Here is a 20451-nt window from a genome sequence, read left to right on the forward strand (position 1 = left end):
CATTCGTTGGCTATCATGAGTAATGGTGCTGTTAACATACAGGTACACATGCACATGCATTTGAATCTAGGAACAGAATGTCTAGGTCATAGTTTGTACAAACCCTCATTCCCCAAAGGTCGTATACTGCCAGCAGTATGTGAGTGTTCCCACTTCTTCACATCTGTTTAATACTTGGGAATTGTCAAATTGTTGTTGTTTTACACACCTGGGTTCATTGTGCTCTCACTTCTGATTCCTGTGATCAGCACTAAAGCAAAGCACATTTTTTCATATTTGCTTTTAATATTTTGTGCAATGATGCTCTAACTGCTTGAACATTTTTCACTAGATCAAGAGTCTCACTTTTATTTATAGGAATGCTTTATATTCTAGAAGTACTAGGAATAATAGCCCTTGTCAATCACTCCATGACCAGTCTTAACTTTCACTCTTTCCTGTTTTGTGTTTTTTGTTTGGTTGGTTGTTTAAGAGAAGGTCTCACTATGTTGCCCTGGCTGGTTTTGAACTCTGGGCTCAAGGGATTCTCCCACTTCAGCCTCGCCAATAGCTGGGACTATAGTTCTGTACCACTATGCATGGCATGGTGTCTTTGAATAAAGAGAAGTTCTTCATTTTGAGATAGGGAAACTTACCAATCCTTTCCTTTACAGTTAATATGCTTTTGAACCTTGTTTGAATTTTTTTTTAACCTGGAGACTATGAAGAAGAATCTCCTACAGTCTAAAAGGCTTATAGTTTTGCCTTTAACCTTTAAGTCTAACCAATCCCCTAGCTGAATTTTCTGAATGACAAGAGGTACAAACCGAGTTCTTCATCTGATTTTTCTCCTCTCTTTTTCCTCCACATTGGCCACTCTCCTTCTTCCAAATAGATATCCAGCACCCCAGCAATGTTTATCAACAATGCCCTCTTTAACATACCAAGTGCCCATGGATGTATGGCTCTGTTTCTCATTTCTTTATTCTGTTTTGTGGAAATGTTTCTGACATAAAGGGGGTGAAGCTAAAGGTTTTGAGGCTCAGACAATCACATTCTCAGTGGAATGGGTCCCCAAGCAAAGGATGAAGGAGGAGGACCCTAGGAGATGAGAGATGCTTTTACAAATCAGAAAAGTTGAGAGAGAGAGAGGGAGGAGAGATGGAACTTGGAGATTGCAAGTATTTGTTGATACAGGAACCAGCCAGGTTACTTTTTAAGTAAATCACGCTTAAGATACTGATGAACTCTTTCCCAAAGTGGCTGCATTGCTCTACATTCTACCAGTGGTGTCTCAGGTCTCCAGTTCCCCCACATCTTTGTCTGCACTTGTTGTTTTTTTCTTTTTGATGTTAGCCATCCTAGAGGGCATGACTTGTTATCTTGTAGGTCCGATTTGCATTTTCCTGATGACTAAGAATGTTGAGCATCTTTTTCATGTGAATTCACAAATTTCACGAAATTCACAGATTTCATGTGGAGAAGTGTCTACTTAAATTATTTGCTAATTTTTAAATCGAATTATTTGTATTTTTTTAAAAGTTGAGTTGTCAGAGTTCTTGATATATTCTGAATTCAAGTCCTTTTGTTAAATATGTGATTGGCAGATATTTTTCCATTCTGTGAGTGGTCTTTTCACTTTCTTGATGTTTCTTTGGAACAGAAGTTTTAAATTTTGACAAAGTCCAACTGGATTATTATTATTTTTTTCTGCCTCTGCTCTTGTTGTCATATCTAAGAGGTTTTGCTGAACCCAAAAGTAAAAAGACTTACTCCTATGCTTTCTAAGAATTTTATAGTTTTAACTTTTTCATTTAGGTCTATGATCCATTTTGAGTTAATTTTCAAATTTTTCCAGCTTTATTTCAATACCATAAAATTCAAGTGCATAATTCACTTTTTAGAATATTTACAGACATGTGCAACCATCACAAGAGTCAATTTTAGAACATTTTCATCATCCTAGAAGAGAGCCCTGTCTATTTTAGTGATCTCTTTTATCACCATCCAGATCCCCTGCCTAGGCCACTGCTATATTTCAGGTAAGTGTTCCCCAAAGATCCATGGGTTAAAGTCTTGGTCCCCAGCCTGTTGCACTCTTGGGAGTTAGTAGAAGTTTTAAGAAGTGGGACCTAGTGGAAGTCTGGTCATCCGGTGTGTGCCTTTGAAGAGCATATTGGGACCCTGGCCCGTTTTTGCTTCCCAGCTGCTCTGAGGTGAGAACCTTTGCTCCACCAATCCCTCCCTTCCATGATGTGCTACTTCGCCACAGAACCAGAAACAGTGGGGTCTCCTGACTATGGACTGAAACTTCCAAAACAGTGAGTCAAAACAAACCTTTCTTAGGTTGATTATCTCAGGTAGTTAGTCACAGTGATGGAAAGCTAACTGACACAATAATCACTGGTCTCCTTTCTGTCTTTAAAGATTTCCTTGTTCTGGATATTGCATATAAAAGGAATAATATAACAGATGACAATTTTGTAACTAGTTTCTTCCACTTAGCAAAATGTTTTCAAGGTTTATATTATGTTGTAATGTAAACCATGTGGTATCATCTGTTGATACTTTATTCTTCTTTATGATTATATGATATAGATGTCAGTGAATGGGCATTTGGATTGTGCACACCTTTTGGCTATTATGGATAATACTGTAATAAGCATGCATATACAAGTTTTTGTATGGACATAAGCTTTCATTTTTTTCCCCTAGTTTCATTTTTATTTTTATTGGTTCTTTTTAGTTATACATGACTGTAGAATCCATTTTCATATAATTATATAAGCATGGAATAATATATCTTATTAGGGCCCCATTCTTGTGGATATACACGATGGTGAGACTCACTGAGTACATGCCTGGCAGTGGAATTGCTGGGTCATATGGTGACTCTGTTAAACAGTTTGAGAAACTATCAGATCATTTTCTAAGGCAGCTGTGCCATTTACATTCCCACAAGCAATGTGTGAGGGTTCTGATTTTTCCACACCTTATCAACCCTTAGGATCTGACTTTTTGATTTTTCCCATCCTTGTATTTTTCTCAATGTGATGCTGATTTTGCATTTCCCAGATAACTAACCTGTCAAGCATCTTTTTCATGTGCTCATCGTCCATTTGTATATTTTCCTTGAAGAAATATGTATTCAGATACTTACCTACTTTTTAACTGAGCCACTTGTCTTAGTTTAAGTCTCTTATCAGATACATGATTTGCAAATATTCTTTTTTTTTGATTTGCAAATATTCTTTCTCATCCTGTGACTTTTCTACTTTCTTAAGTGTCTTTTGAAAAATAAATGTTTTAAAATGTGACTATCAATTTATCTAGTTTTCTTTCATTGCTTCTGCTTTGGATGTTATTTCTAAGAATACTTCGTCAAATTAAAATTCACAAAGGGTTTCTTCAAAGAGTTTTACAGTTTGGGTTCTTAGAGTTAGTAACTGTTGCATTTTGAGTGACTTACTGATTTATGTATTTATGTGTATGTGGTGTTAGGTAAGCATCCAACATCTTCCTTTTTATTTTATTTTAGTTTTTTGTTTTTTTTTACATATTGGCTGTTCAGTTTTCCCAGCACCACTTGTTGTTCAATTTCTATTGAATTGTCTTGCTGCTTTTGTAAAAAATCAATTGACCATAACTGTAAGGAATTATTTTGGAACTTTAAATTCTATTTCCTTAAACTTTCAATTCTATTCCATTGATCAATATATCTATTCTATGTCTATATCACACTTCTTCTTTTTTTTTTTTTTTCTTTTTCTGTTCTTCTGTTTCTTTTCTTCTTCTTTTTTCTTTTCTTTCCCAGTAATGATGATTGAACTCAGGGGCATTCTACTATTGAACTACATCCCCAGTCCTTTATTTATATTTTTAAATTTTGAGAGAGTATTCCTAAGTTGCTCAGGCAGGCCTGGAACTTTAATGCTCCTGACTCAGTCTCCAAGCAGCTAGGAGTACAAGCATGTGCCACCACACCAGGCCAATATCACATTTTCTTGAATACCATGACTATATAGTAATTTTGATATTGGCAAGTTTTAGTCCTACAACTTTGTTTTCTTTTTTCTGTTTAATTGTTAGGGTGTTTTGATCTTTTGCATTTCCATATGAATTGTATCTGGCATTTTGGTAGAAATTGCACTAAATCTATATATCATTTGGGGTAATAGTGCCATTTTAACTAAATTAAGTTCTCTGATGAACATGAGATATAGTTCAACTTATTATGGTCTTCTTCAATTATTTTCAGCATTGTTTTAGAGTTTCATCGTATAACTCTTGGACTACTTTTGTTAAATTTATTCATACATAGTTTCTCCTTTTGAGGTTATTATAAATGGAAATCTTTTCTATATTTTTATTTCCATTTTGTTGGTTGCTAGAATATAGAAAAATAATTGATTTTTGTATATTTACCTGATAGTTTTTAACTCTGTAGTGTTAATTAGTCCTAGTGTTTTTTTCTTTTTCTTTTTTTTTTTTTTTTGGTGATTTTCTTAGGGTTTTGTATATACACAATTGTGTCATCTATGAATTGTGATCATTTTCCTTATTGTACTCCAGAATAGATGTCTTTATTTCTTATTTTTCTTCCCTAATTGACCTGGATAGACCAACCTTCTAGTGCAAGGTTGAACAGAAGTGGCAAACATGGGGGGTTTTCAAGATGGTGGACTAGAGGGCGGTTGCATTTCATGTTGCTCCAGGACGCAGGATTCAAAAGAGGAGATAGCGAGAGACTTGGGACCAACTCAAAGCCGCCGGGTGAGTCTCTCCCGTTGGGGAGGTGTGCCAGATGGGGCGGTAGCCCCGGAACGCAGGGAACTTTGTGAAGTAGAGTTGCTCGTGGAGACACCCCTCCCCCCACTGGAACGGTAAACATGGACAACTGGGATCATCGTAGAGGAGGCGGCTCAGCACAGCGCTTGGACTCGGAGCAACCACTGGGGCTCCGGGCGGCTGCCTGAGGAGGAGCTGCGTGGTGAACTGTTTGGACTCAAAGCAACCGCTTCTGAACACAGGGGGGGTTGCCCGGAGGAAGAGGAGTAGCGCGGCGGGTCGCTTGGTCTAGGAGTGACTGTATCAGAGCCACAGGCGGTTGCCAGAGGAGGAGGCGAGTGGTAAGTTGTTTGGACTCAAAGCGACCGCTCCTGAACACCGGTGGCCTGCCTGGAGGAGGAGCGTGGTGGGTCCCTTGGTCTCTGAGCTACCGCTCCTGAACACCCGGGGGGTACCCCTCCGAGGAGGAGGAGGAACTGGGCGGGTCACTTGGACTCGGAGTGACTGCCTAGGGCTACGGGCGGTTGGCGAGAGGAAGAGACGTGAAGTGAGTTGCTTGGACTCCTAGTGACTGCGTCGGAAACCGGGTGGCTGTCCGGAGGAGGAGGTGTGTGGCGGGTCTCTGGGTCTCAGAGCTATTGTACGGGGCTCCAGGTGGCGGCTCAGAGGAGGGGCCACATAGCCAGGCAATTAGGTGCAAAGCAGGGTCCCAGGACCCACTTCTTGGTGGAAGAACCGCACAGAGACACGCCTAGGGGCAGAGTGAAGTTTCCAGGACTGCGGGCAGATTCTCTGAGGAGAGACAGCCTAAGGAGACTCATCTGCGAAGGGTGAGGCTCCCAGGCCCAGGAGGTAGGTCCGGGCCCCTGGGAACGTTGCAGAGGAAGACAGCCCAGCCCAGGCGGTAGTTGTAGATTGAGGGGAAACTCTCGGAGGGGAACTGACCAGCGAGACCTCCCCACCGGGTGAGACTTCCCTGCTGGGTGAGGTTTTCCCACAAGGACGGTAAAACCAGAGACACAGGCTCAAACAGGCCTTGCCTCAGCCTGCAGCCTAGTTCCCCTGTGGATGACCATTGGTCAACAAGTGGAGGCACCTCTGCCCACTAGCACAGAATATACCCCACCTGAGGGTCACCAACCCTAGAGAGGCAGCTTCCTTGTGAAGCACCGCATTATCAACTTCCTCCAAGACTGCAGGCTACTGAAGGATAAGAGGGGATATACTAGCAATCTTCAGGGATATTATAACTCAATAGAGGAAATCTGCAATATCTTAATGACCCACTGATTCCTGAACAATATGAGAAAACATGGGAAGAAAATGCCCCAAACAAATCTAGATGTCACATCAATAAAATCCAACGACAGCATAGCAGAAGAAATGACAGAAAGGGAGTTCAGAATGTACATAATTAAAATGATCAGTGAAGCAAATGATGAGATGAAAGAGCAAATGCAGGCATTGAATGATGAGATGAAAGAGCAAATGCAGGCATTGAATGATCGCACCAAAAGACAGTTAAAAGAGCAAATACAGGAAGCAAAAGATCATTTCAATAAAGAGTTAGAGATATTGAAAAAAAACAAACAGAAATCCTTGAAATGAAGGAAACAATAAACCAAACTAAGAACTCCATAGAAAGCATAACCAATAGGATAGAACACCTGGAAGACAGAACCTCAGATATTGAAGACAAAATATTTATCCTTGAAAACAAAGTTGAACAAACAGAGAAAATGGTAAGAAATCATGAACAGAATCTCCAAGAACTAAGGGATATCATGAAGAGGCCAAATTTGAGAATTATTGGGATTGAGGAAGGCTTAGAGAAACAAACCAAAGGAATGAACAATCTATTCAATGAAATAATAGCAGAAAATTTCCCAAATCTGAAGAATGAAATGGAAATCAAGTTCAAGAGGCTTATACGACTCCAAATACAGAAAATTACAACAGACCCACACCAAGGCACATTATAATGAAAATACCTAACATACAAAATAAAGACAGAATTTTAAAGGCTGTGAGAGAAAAGAACCAAATTACATTCAGGGGGAAACCAATACGGATATCAGCAGATTTTTCAATCCAGACCCTAAAAGCAAGAAGGGCCTGGAACAACATTTTTCAAGCTCTGAAAGAAAATGGATGCCAACCAAGAATCTTATACCCAGCAAAACTTACCTTCAAATTTGATGATGAAATAAAATCATTCCATGATAAACAAAAGCTAAAAGAATTTACAAAAAGAAAGCCAGCATTACAGAACATTCTCAGCAAAATATTCCATGAGGAAGAGATAAAAAATAAAGAAGCAAATCAGCAAAGGGAGGAATTATCCTAAAGAAACTGTCAAATAAAGGAGGAACCAAGTAGTGTCAAAAAATAAATAAATAAATAAAATTTTTAAAATGAACCAAATTACCAGGAATACAAATCATATCTCAATAATAACCCTGAATGTTAATGGCCTGAATTCATCAATCAAAAGATATAGACTGTCAGATTGGATTAAAATGAATGATCCAACAATATGTTGCCTGCAAGAGACTCACCTCATAGAAAGAGATACCCATAGACTAAAGGTGAAAGGATGGGGAAAAAACATACCATGCACATGGACTCAGTAAAAAAGCTGGAGTTTCCATCCTCATTTCAGAAAATGGGGACTTCAAGCCAAAGTTAGTAAGAAGGGATAAAGAAGGACATTTCATACTGCTTAAGGGAAGCATAAATCAGCAAGATATAACAATCATAAACATCTATGCCCCAAACAGTGGCTCATCCATGTATGTCAAACAAATCCTTCTCAATTTTAGAAGCCAAATAGACCATAACACAATAATACTAGGTGATTTTAACACGCCTCTCTCACCACTGGACAGATCTTCCAAACAAATATTGAACAAAGAAACCATAGATCTCAATAACACAATCAATAATTTAGACTTAACAGACATTTATAGAATATACCATCCAACCAAGAGTGAATACACTTTCTTCTCAGCAGCACATGGATCCTTCTCTAAAATAGACCATATATTATGCCACAAAGCTAATGTTAGCAAATACAAGAAGACAGAGACACTACCTTGTATTCTATCAGATCATAATGGGTTGAACTTAAAAATAAATGAAAGAGTAAAAAACAGGAACTACTCCAACACCTGGAGATTAAACAATATGCTATTATATGATGAATGGATAACAGAAGATATTAGGAAGGAAATTAAAAAATTCTTAGAGGTAAATGAGAACAAAGAAACATCATATCAAAATCTCTGGGACACTATGAAACAGTACTTAGAGGAAAATTTATTTCCTGGAGCGCATTTAATAAAAGAAGTAAAACTCAACAAATAAACGACCTAATGCTACAGCTCAAAGCCCTAGAAAAAGAAGAACAGACCAACACCAAAAGTAGTAGAAGACAGGAAATAGTTAAACTGAGAGCTGAAATCAACGAAATTGAAACGAAAGAAACAATACAAAAAATTGACAAAATAAATAGTTGGTTCTTCGAAAAAATAAACAAAATTGATAAACCTTTAGCCACACAAACAAAGAGAAGACGAGAGAAAACCCAAATCACTAAAATTCGGAATGAACAAGGAAATATCACAACAGACACGACTGAAATACAAAACATAATTAGAAGCTATTTTGAAAATCTATACTCCAACAAAATAGAAAATTTCGAAGACATCAACAGGTTTCTAGAGACATACGAATTGCCTAAACTGAACGAGGAGGACATACACAATTTAAATAGACCAATTTCAAGTAATGAAATAGAAGAAGTCATCAAAAGCCTACCAACAAAGAAAAGTCCAGGACCAGATGGGTTCTCAGCTGAGTTCTACAAAACCTTTAAAGAAGAGCTCATTCCAATACTTCTCAAAGTAGTCCATAAAATAGGAGAGGAGGGAACCCTCCCAAACTCATTCTATGAAGCCAATATTACCCTGATACCTAAACCAGACAGAGACACATCGAGGAAAGAAAATTTCAGACCAATATCCTTAATGAACATCGACACAAAAATTCTAAACAAAATTATAGCAAATCGCATACAAAAACATATTAAAAAGATAGTGCACCATGATCAAGTGGGTTTCATCCCAGGAATGCAAGGTTGGTTCAACATGAGGAAATCAATAAATGTAATTCACCATATCAATAGACTTAAAGTCAAGAATCACATGATTATTTCAATAGATCCAGAAAAAGCATTCGATAAAATACAGCACCCCTTCATGCTCAAAACACTAGAAAAAATAGGAATAGTGGGAACATTCCTTAACATTGTAAAGGCCATCCATGCTAAGCCCATGACTAATATCATTCTAAATGGTGAAAAACTGAAAGCATTCCCCCTAAAAACTGGACCAAGGCAGGGATGCCCTCTTTCACCACTTCTTTTCAATATCGTCCTTGAAACTCCAGCCAGAGCAATTAGACAAACCAATGAAATTAAAGGGATATGAATAGGAAAAGAAGAACTCAAACTATCCCTATTTGCTGATGATATGATTATATACTTAGAGGAACCAGGAAATTCCACTAGAAAACTTTTAGAACTCATAAGTGAATTCAGTAAAGTAGCGGGATATAAGGATCAATGCACATAAATCCAATGCATTTTTATACATAAGTGATGAATCTTCAGAAAGAGAAATTAGGAAAACTACCCCATTCACAATAGCTTCGAAAAAAATAAAATACTTGGGAATCAATCTCACAAAAGAGGTGAAAGACCTCTACAATGAGAACTACAGAACACTAAAGAAAGAAATTAAAGAAAACCTTAGAAGATGGATAGGAAGAATTAATATTGTCAAAATGGCCATACTACCAAAAGTGGTGTACACATTCAATGCAATTCCAATTAAAATCCCGATGATGTACCTTACAGAAATAGAGCAAACATTTATGAAATTCATCTGGAAGAATAAGAAACCCAGAATAGCTAAAGCAATCCTCAGTAGAAAGAGTGAAGCAGGGGGTATCGCAATACCAGATCTTCAACACTATTACAAAGCAATAGTAACAAAAACGGCATGGTATTGGTACCAAAATAGAAAGGTGGATCAATGGTACAGAATAGAGGACACGGAAACAAACCCAAATAAATACAATTTTCTCATACTAGACAAAGGGGCCAAAAATACGCAATGGAGAAAAAATAGCCTCTTCAACAAATGGTGCTGGGAGAATTGGAAATCCATATGCAACAGAATGAAACTAAACCCATATCTCTCACCATGCACAAAACTAAAGTCAAAATGGATTAAGGATCTCAGAATCAGACCAGAGACCTTGCATCTTATAGAAGAAAAAGTAGGTCCAGAGCTTCAACATGTCGGCTTAGGACCAGACTTCCTCAACAGGACTCCCATAGCACAAGAAATAAAAGCAAGAATTAATAACTGGGATAGATTCAAACTAAAAAGCTTTCTCTCAGCAAAGGAAACTATCAGCAATGCGAAGAAAGAGCCTACAGAGTGGGAGAAAATCTTTGCCAATCATACTTCAGATAGAGCACTAATCTCCAGAATCTATAAAGAACTCAAAAAACTCTACACCAAGAATGCAAATAATCCAATCGACAAATGGGCTAAGGAAATGAATAGACACTTCACAGAAGAAGATCTACAAGCAATCAACAAACATATGGAAAAATGTTCAACATCGCTACTAATAAGAGAAATGCAAATCAAAACCACCCTAAGATTCCATCTCACCCCAATATGAATGGCAATTATCAAGAATACAAGCAACAACAGGTGTTGGCGAGGATGTGGGGGAAAAAGGTACACTCATACATTGCTGGTGGGGCTGCAAACTAGTGCAGCCACTCTGGAAAGCAGTGTGGAGACTCCTTAGAAAACTTGAAATGGAACCACCATTTGACCCAGCTATCCCACTCCTTGGCCTATACCCAAAGGACTTAAAATCAGCATATTACAGAGATACAGCCACATCAATGTTCATAGCTGCTCAGTTCACAATAGCCAGGTTGTGGAACCAACCTAGATGTCCTTCAATTGATGAATGGATAAAGAAAATGTGGTATATATATATATATATACAATGGAATATTACTCAGCCATAAAGAATGATAAAATTATGGCATTTGCAGGCAAATGGATGAAATTGGAGAATATCATGCTAAGTGAGATAAGCCAATCTCAAAAAACTAATGGACGAATGATATCGCTAATAAGTGGATGATGACACATAATGGGGGTGGGAGGGGTTAGTGTTAGGGTCAGAGTTCGGGTTAGGGATGGGGGCCAGAATGGAAGAAGGAAGGACTGCATAGAGGGAAAAGAGGGGTGGGAGGGGTGGGAGGGAAGGGAAAAAATAACAGAATGAATCAAACAACATTATCCTATGTAAATTTATGATTACACAAATGGTATGCCTTTACGCCATGTACAAACAGAGAAACAACATGTATCCCATTTGTTTACAATAAAAAAAAATAAAATAAAATAAAATAAAATTTAAAAAAAGAAAGAACTGGGGATATGGCTCACTGGCTATGTATCCCTGGAGTCAATCCCTGGCACAAAAACAACAACAGCAACAATAACAACAACAACAACCAAAAAAAAAAAAAAAAAGTGCCAGGCACATGATAGGTTCTCTAGCTAAAAACAGAACACTTCAAACTTCCTCCTTTTCTCTATATGCTATAAGTACTTAACAAATACAATTTGTAAATCTATAAAATCCTACCGTCTTGAAGTTTCATATTCAGGATTCTCATCTGTTATTAAAGAAAACAGTAAATTTAATCAACAGTATATAAAATATGAAATAGTAAAAGATATGATGCTGATATTTTGTTACAAAGTATTCCTTTGGGACCATTCCTAGCCACTCTTCTTGAATGAAAATTATTTATTTTAGTGACAGGCAATTAAGGCATGAAGAACTCTTATGTCCCCTCTTTTGGGATTTATTAAAAGAAAGGACAAAGAACAACACTTATCAATGTTTGATTCATAAGCTGATGTGTACACGCCCATAATCCTAAGTGAATGCTAAAAGACTGACAAGCAAAATCATTAGTATATAACTAACAGTGCCAAATAGCAGGATTTTTCTGGAATAATGTCAGTAGAACAATTATAAGGGTTATACTTATTGGGTCATGGGTACACAACACTGTCTCCAGGTTTTCAATCAAAACTAGTTAGGATGAAACACCTCACCACAAGGAAGCTAGTTCTGTGGGAATTATGCTTACTAGCATGGTAAAATACAGGAAACAGACCAGGGGACAAATACTTACAAAGAAAACCCAGTTTTCCATTGAGAAGTGCTTAATAGAAATCCATGAGATTAATCTCACTAATCCTCTTTTGATAATCTTTTAGTGCCAGCTATTTCTTCTCTCTTTGTGTGATGCAAATAAGACTTTTCCTCCCACAGAATGACCCACTGGAAAGATGACTCTCTTATAAGTTTGATTACTCTGATCCACATGTAATTGTCTTACAGAAGCTTACAAGTAACCTCTGAGGAGGCAGTCGCAAGTTGTCCAGGAATAGTTGATATGCTAATAATACTTAAATAGAACTATTAATAAATTCAAGGAGATATGAATAAAGGGAGGCGGTGAAGGAGAAGAGAGGAAAGGACTAGGAGTAGGAAAGACCTTTCTTATTCTTGGAAAGGCAGATTTAATATTGTCAAAATTAACATACTACAAAAACTGTTACACAGATTCAATTCAATCTCACCGAAAAACCAATGACATTCTTCACAAAACTGGAAAATAACAACTCTAAAATTCATTTTTAAGAACAAAAATCTCAGAATAGTCAAGTCAACACTAAGCAAGGAGGGAAATGCTAAAGGCATTACAATACCTGATCTCAAATTAGACCACACAGCTAAGGTAACAAAAACATTAGGGTATTGGCATCAAAACATGCATGAGACCAATGGGATAGTATAGGACACAGAGACAAATCCACATAGTCACCTGACACTTGACAAAACCATACATTGGAGAAAAGATAACCTTTATAACCAATGGTGCTAAAAAACTCTGAATACATTGCAGAAGAAATATCTTTTAACCTGAACAAAAGTCAAATCAAAGTGGATCAATGGCATAGGAATTAGACCAGAAACTTTGCAACTGCTAAAAGAAAAGACAGGGTCAACACTCCAACTTATTGACTCAGTTGCCAAATGTCTTAGGAAAACCTTAAGCTCAAGAAAGAAAATGAAGAATCAATAAGTGGGATGGCATCAAATTTCAAAAGTTCTGCATGCAAGGCAAACAATTAAGAGCATGAAAACTGAGTATACAGAATAGGAGAAAACCTTTTCCAGCTGCTTCTCCAACAGGGGAATAATATCCAGAATATTTAAAGAACCCAAAAGCTTAATACTAAAAAATAAAGAAATAAATCAATGAATAAATGGGGCAAGAAAATAAACAGACACTTCTCAAAAGAAAAATGCAAATGGCCAAGAAAAACATAAAAGAAGTTCAACATCTCTAGCAATCAGGGAAATGCGAGTCAAAACCACATTGAGATTTAATCTCACTTCTGTTAGAATGGTAATTTTCAGGAATACAAACAATAATAAATGCTGGAAAGGACGGGGAAGAAGGTACACTCATACATTGTTGATGGGGACTTAAAATTAATAAAGTCACTGTAGGAAACAGTATGGAGACTTCTCAAAAGCTAGGAATGGAATGACCCTGCTATCCTACTTCTCACTGTTTATCCAAAAGAACTAAAATCAGCACACAACAATGCTACGGCCTCCTCAATTTTTAAAGCACTGGAATTTAAAAGACTAAGATATGGAACTGGTCCAAGTGCACATTAGTAGATGAATGAATGAAGAAAAGGTGGTATATACAGACAACGACTTTTACTCAGCCATACAAATCAATTATGGCATTGCTTATAAATGGATGGACCTGGAGAACATCATTAAATGAAATAAGCCAAATTCAGGAAGTTAAGGGCAGAATGTTTTTCCTTCATATGCAGAAGTTAGAGAAAAATGAAGAAAGTGGGGAGAAGCCTACAAAAATGGAAGATATATCAGTGGATAGAAGAAGGGGATATATGTGGAGAGAAGAGGCAAAGGAAAAGGGAGCATCTATGAAAGTTGATCAAATGATGCTAGGCACATATATGATTATACCACAAAAAATTTCACTTCTCTGTCTATGGACAAACACAAATTTTAAAGACTATAAATAAAGTGATGGAAGGCCAGCAGAGTAGTGGAAGAAGAACAATGTAAGGGAGGAGGGGAGGGAAAGTGGTCCTAGAAACTTAAGTGGAGCAAATTATATTCCATGCATGAATAGTTATGTCAAAACTAAACCACAAAATTATATATGGTTATAATGTTCTAATAAACATTTTTACAAAGGCTTAAATGTAGAAACATCTAAGACAAAGGTTGCATTTATAAAAAATCATTTTGCTGCACTCATAAATAACTTTTATTTTAATCATGGAAACTGACTTTAACATTTGAATTTTTTATGTGAAATCCTACCATAAAATTTGGAAACAAAATAAGGACTGGAAAGATTGATTACAATTCAAGAGCTTAATGTAGTTCTTCCCAGAAAAATTTTATAGCAAAATTTATCTGACTTGAATGTCCTTACAGCATTCACTTCCACTACCTTTATTGGCTTTGTCTCTTCAATGGAAGGCTTGATGGGTTTGGAAACAAGATATTATATTAAAATTTTATATGTCATACAATGTATAGTTAATGATTCTATATAAAAGTGGAAATATTTTACCCTGTCTTGGGGACATTTCTTTTGAGATACCGAAAAGCAAAAGGGACAGATAATCAATTATACAACAACGTATCAAAAACAACCATAAATTCATGCAGAATTCATACAAAGAAGAATCCTTATGCATGGTTTGATGATGATTACTTTAGCTTTGGGCTTTTTCTTTATGTTTAGGGAAAAAAACATGACACAAATATACTACAGAAAAACCAGGAATACAGGTTTAATGAAACATAAAGTTAAGATTCCAAAAGCAAGTTTATGTTTCCACTGACAATATTATAGGAGCTGTGCATGGTGGCTCACACCTATAATCCCAGATCATGAGGATAAAGCAGGAGTATTGCAAATTGAAAGCCAGCCTCAGTAAATTAGAATGGACCTGAATAACTCAGTGATACCCAGTCTCTAAATAAAATACCAAAAATGGCTGGGGGTGTAGCTCAGTGGTTAAGTGCCCCTGAGTTCAATCCCCTGTACTTAAAAAAAAAAAAGATGCATATATATATAGGAAAATGTCCATTCACCAATGTAAACAAGCTGATCAGTGGAGCTCAAACTGCTCCCTAATCAGAGGAGCCACTCACAACCCTAGGAGTTGTGGGACAAAATGTCAAAGCTGATGATAGAATGTAATGGGATGTGTCATTCGTGGAACACTCAGAATCACTTATATGATTATAAGACATGTTTGTATACTGCTCCTCAAATTGCCCCTAATTGAATAAGTACAACTTATGGCATTTGTTGGTTTCTCAGTGTCATATTTTGCTTCTATTTGAATGAAAACAAAGTAAAGAATATGTGAAAATGTATATGATTTCAAGTCAAATAAACAGCACAAGAATGAACAGACTTCAAGTATCTTACCATCTTTCTTGGACTGCTGAAAATCACATACTTTTTTTCTTTCAGGGACATTCTGGGAGGGAAGAAAAGTTTTATGTGTAACAAGCATTACATTTGATAAAATGATTATAATATTCAGCATTATTATATGATACATTGGAAAGAGCACAGATTTCTGATTCATTCGTATGTACATTCAAACCCCAATTCTGCCATGCAATGACCTGCATCTTCACATGGGTTGAGAATTATAAGAGATGAGAGGGACAGTTCCAAACATCACTCCCCTTACCTCTAATCAATTATTATATAAATACTGTGATATCCAATAGATTATTTTCTTGAGCATAATAACATTGGGTAAAAATATGATCCATCCGTAGCTCAGCACACTTATAAATATCTGACATTTTAAGAAATTTAAAGTAATTATTTGTGATGTTTTGAACTTTTCCATAGTTTTTACTTGCACAAACTACCTCTTGAGGGGAAAAACACAGAGCTGAGTTTTGAGGACAATTTGTAACTAATATAGGATAGGGTCACAAACAGTATATAAGTTCCTTTTATCCTGTTTGTCAGACAGCTAAAGACAAATGATTACATGCATTTGTTCCATCCCAGAAAGGCAAGAATAAGTCCTGTAGGACAAAGATGGATGAACCAAAGACACACAAGCAAATAGAAAATAGGATGACTAAGTAAAGAAGCCATCATAGAAGCACAGGTGGCTGAAAAGAACAGACCCTAAAGAAATGTATTCTCAAAGGAAATACTGAGTCTAGGGGTAAAACATTTTTAGAAGGGTAAGGAGGAAGAAGAACGAAACAGAAAGATAGAGACATGATCAGTCAATTGAATACGTGTTTAAGCCAAAGAAAGGAAAGGAAGTAAAAGCAAAGCATGGAAAGAAATCAAACACAGAATTTTGACCAAACAAATAATACTGATAATACTGATTTCTATTACACTATCATTTTCTTTCTATTAAAATTTCTATGATAAAGCACTCAGTTTTGTTATTATAAAAGTAATTCAATTAGTTAACCATAGTTATGAACTATTCTATGAAATCTGTAACATTATTAGTAGGGAGAAGTTTCCCCAATTACCCTCTGAAAGAGAAAACTGGTAATCAGAAGCTAACAGTAAGGGCTGGGGATATAGCTCAGTTGGTAGAGTGCTTGCCTTACATGCACAAGGCCCTGGGTTTGATCTCCAGCACCGCAAAAAAAAAAAAAAAAAAGGCTAAAAGTAGGTAAAACTGAAAAAGATGTATTTAATAGTACATGGGTTGGGCCTCAAAAACTCCTAATCTTAGCTCAAAGCTGGAAGTAGTGAGGGATATCCTGCTACTTACTTTCATATTTGTTACATGTCCTTACTTAGCTTCTTATTTATAACATTAGTTTATGATAACTCACCAGAAATTTTACTTCTTGAACTTTAAAAGAGATTATAAGCTTCAGCCATATTTTCAGAAATCCAAAGCCTTAATATTTAGCTACTTCAGGCTTATTACTTAAAACACTTCATTATGTAGATATCCTTTTTCTGCCCATTTATTCATGTTCACAAAGTATGTAAAAGTCTTTTACATCTAAACACTATTCTCAGTTTTCCAAGACATACCCACATGTTTTCTATCTTGCAGTAGTTCAGAGTGACAAAAGACTTTTAAAATGAGTATTTAAATAACTAAGTAAACAAATTTCTATACCTGAAATCCTAGAGTATGACATAAAGATTCAGAGTGTGTATTTTAAAACAATACAATGCAGAAGTTTTCTGAAATTCAAATTATGCCATGTGGTTTTTCAGACTTTCTGCTTCAACAACTAGTTATTATTTGCAGAAAATATCTAGTCTTCATTTAGATTAAGAGATTTATATACACTTTTAACAGGAAGGTTCAGAAAAGGAAGCACAATACCTTTACAATAGAAATGTTGAGAAACAGGTTTTAAATTTCTCCTTTTTAACAATTTCTCATAGTTTAAATGTAAATATGGATGGAACCCAGGTGGGTTTAGAAAAGCTCTTCTAAAATGTTTATGAACTAAAACATAAAGCATACAAGAGAAAAAATGTATGCAATGTTCTCTATAGTATTCAAACTAAGGTATCAGGAAAATTACATGACTCATAAACACTTATCCAAACCGTTAAAGATTTACTTAGTCCTGAGTATAATAAATTATGTAAGTTCATTTACAAGTCACACTAACTTACCCAAATAATTCTTGACCAAATCTCATATTTCCTGTGCTATTAGAACACTTCTCCTGGGCTGGGGTTGTGGCTCAGTGGTGGAGCACTTGCCTAGCACGTGAGAGGCACTGGGTTAGCTCCCCAGAACCACATAAAATTAAATAGACGTATTGTGTTGATCTACATCTAAAAATATTTTTTCAAAACGAATGCTTCTCCTAGTATAATTTTGCTGCTGTTATGTATTTTCAAAAGCCCCTACCTTCCCTAAAGTAGTAGATGGAACATTGATATTTACAAAGTTAAAAATAAAAATTCAACACAATTCTGCAAAATAATTTCTCCTGAGAAAATTTCCAAAGATGATGATGAGGAAAGCATTGTTAAACTGTAAGACTAAACACTTCACAAACAAAATTCAGAGCAAGAAAATTAATTTGACAAGAGGGCATTTACCTTGGTATCAGATTTATTGTTGTCCTTTTCTGATGTAGTCTTGATATCACCAGGATCAGGATTATTTGCAGATCTTGAGAGCAAAAATGTATAACAAAAATGGGTGAGTCTAGTCCAGTTTTTAAAGTAATAAAATCTGGTGAATGTTTGGATATCACTATATTAAATGAGGGTTTTGACTGATAGGATTAAAATATGACCTCCATTTTAAGAAAACTTTTGTTTATCACTTTCTGCCTCTGCTTTTTCCATTCTATAAATCATTGAGTGAAGTCACACTTGGTTCCATTTCAAAGAGTGACAGCCAATATATTGGTCAAGTCTGAGAATAATTTATCTTCAAAAACTGTCTGTCCTGAAGGCTGAACTGAAAAATTCAATAAGCAGCCAACATAACCTTTGTGGCCTGAAATGAAACAAACCTAATAATCTAACATGAAGTAGAGGGCTGGGGATATAGCTCAGTTGGTAGAGTGCCTGCCTTGCACGCACAAGGCCCTGGGTTCAATCCTCAGCACCACAAAAAACGCGTGCACGTACACACACACACACACACACACACACACAAAATAACATGAAGTAGAAAGATATACTGTTTCTTCTCCATTGTCTCCCCCTGGATAAGAGACTAAGATAGCTAACTTGAAAATGTCAGCCTTGGTACTTCAGCCTGGAAACCACCTGCTAAAATGTCTCTCTTGCTTCCTTTTACTCCTTTACTCAATAACAACACAGGGATTTCCCTGAAACATTTTAATGGTTTGAAAGATGAAGATCCAAAAAAAAAAAAAAAAGAAAAGAAAAGAAAAAAAAAGAACAAATGTATATGTTGTTACTGGGAATTCCTTTCTTAGAGAGACTGAAACATTATAAATTATAAAATTCAATTAATTTTCCAATACAACTCCTGCCTTATTCAGGGTCACAAAACATAGCAAGCACTTCAAAATATTCACAGACACTCACTCAATGCAAATGATTGCCTATGAAATACAGTAATGCTAGTTGGACTTCTGTTTCCCCAAGTACTACCTAAATATCTTCCTTCCTGTGGGTTTCCACTCCCATGTCCATCTTTGGCAGGACCTCTAAATCTTCATCCTATGAAGATGAAGTTTCCTGAAACAAGACTGGCTTCAAGGACCAGAAGTGGGAGTTGCTCTTTCTTTGCTCCAAGAAAACAAGCTAAATGGGGTCTCAGTCACTGGTCTCAGCATAAGAATGTTACCAACCCTCCAACTGACACTCCACAATAGCTCTGCCAAATTGTACCCCTGTCGTACCCTACCTGTATATAGGAAGGACATGAGAGAGTTGACAAAAGTGGTGGAAGTGAGCATATGTCTGCTCTGGGTCATAGATCATGTGGTTCAGCAACTTCTAGTCCTTGGTGCTTGAAGTTCTGCAAACCACCCTCATACTTCTATATATTCTACAGATTCTTCCCAGTAGCATAAAAGTTTTTAATAACTTTCAACAGAAACCCTGAATTCTGTCATTCCTACAAACATGAAAGCAACCTGCTTTGGACTCCTTCAAATTCCCTTTTAATATGATTTTTACATAGTTCCCAACATCCATGTCCCAAATTCCTATTTTGTCTTCACCAAACCAGGTGAAAACGCCAACATGTTCATCTCTTTTGGAAAAACAATGATTCTTACCCAATTCAGTGTTTTTCCTCTTCAAACATGCCCTCCCTCTGTTAGTTCTATTATGATTCTCTACCTCCAGGTTCACTTACTAATTCTCTTCTGATCATTCATATTTGGGTTCACTAGACTCACTCTCCTATTCTATTGTTGAAACTCTCATATGTGATATGACAATGTAGGAGAGGATTGGCCTACTATTAAGGAACATGAGTTCAAATCTCATTGCTGTTATTTTCTACAACCAGGTAATATCCTTAATATATTTAAGCTTCAGGTTATCCATCAAAACAACCATTTGGGAAGAATGCTTAAAATATTTTGAAGTATTAGAGACTTCTTTGACTAATTATTAAGATTCTTTAAAATTCTGCTATTCTCTGTGATTTTGATTGTATCTATAGAAAAAAAGAGGTACACAGCTAATGTAATTTTTTAAAAATCCAAAAGAAACACCAAGGAAAGTAGAACAGAAAGTGTAAAAAATTCAAGAAAATATTACAGCCATGGAAAAAGCAAAAAAGATGAAAAAAGAAAAATGTTTATGGAACCAGACAGGGGTTCTAGCCTGTTGGGAAAATCAAACTCAGAAATCAAGAACTAGAAAAATCAATTAAACTATTCTCTAAATAGGTGTTTTAAAAGATTAATGCAATTAATACTATTCATATATATCATAGTCAAGTCACAGGTATTCTTCATGTT

The 20451-nt window shown here is 36.3% G+C and overlaps 1 protein-coding gene across 1 annotated transcript in view; it reads right to left on the reverse strand.

The window, feature by feature from the left end:
• Positions 1–20451, reverse strand: part of LOC124985162 (ankyrin repeat domain-containing protein 18A-like) — a 33900-nt gene that overhangs the window by 3435 nt on the left and 10014 nt on the right. Inside the window, exons 7-8 of the mRNA XM_047553623.1 lie at positions 18095–18167; positions 15449–15500 (exon numbers count right to left, since the gene is read on the reverse strand). Coding sequence (XP_047409579.1) covers positions 15449–15500; positions 18095–18167 — 125 coding nt within the window. The remainder of the gene's footprint in view (positions 1–15448; positions 15501–18094; positions 18168–20451) is intronic.

The sequence above is a fragment of the Sciurus carolinensis genome, chromosome 5 (assembly GCF_902686445.1).
Source record: "Sciurus carolinensis chromosome 5, mSciCar1.2, whole genome shotgun sequence".
Taxonomy (NCBI): Eukaryota; Metazoa; Chordata; class Mammalia; order Rodentia; family Sciuridae; genus Sciurus; species Sciurus carolinensis.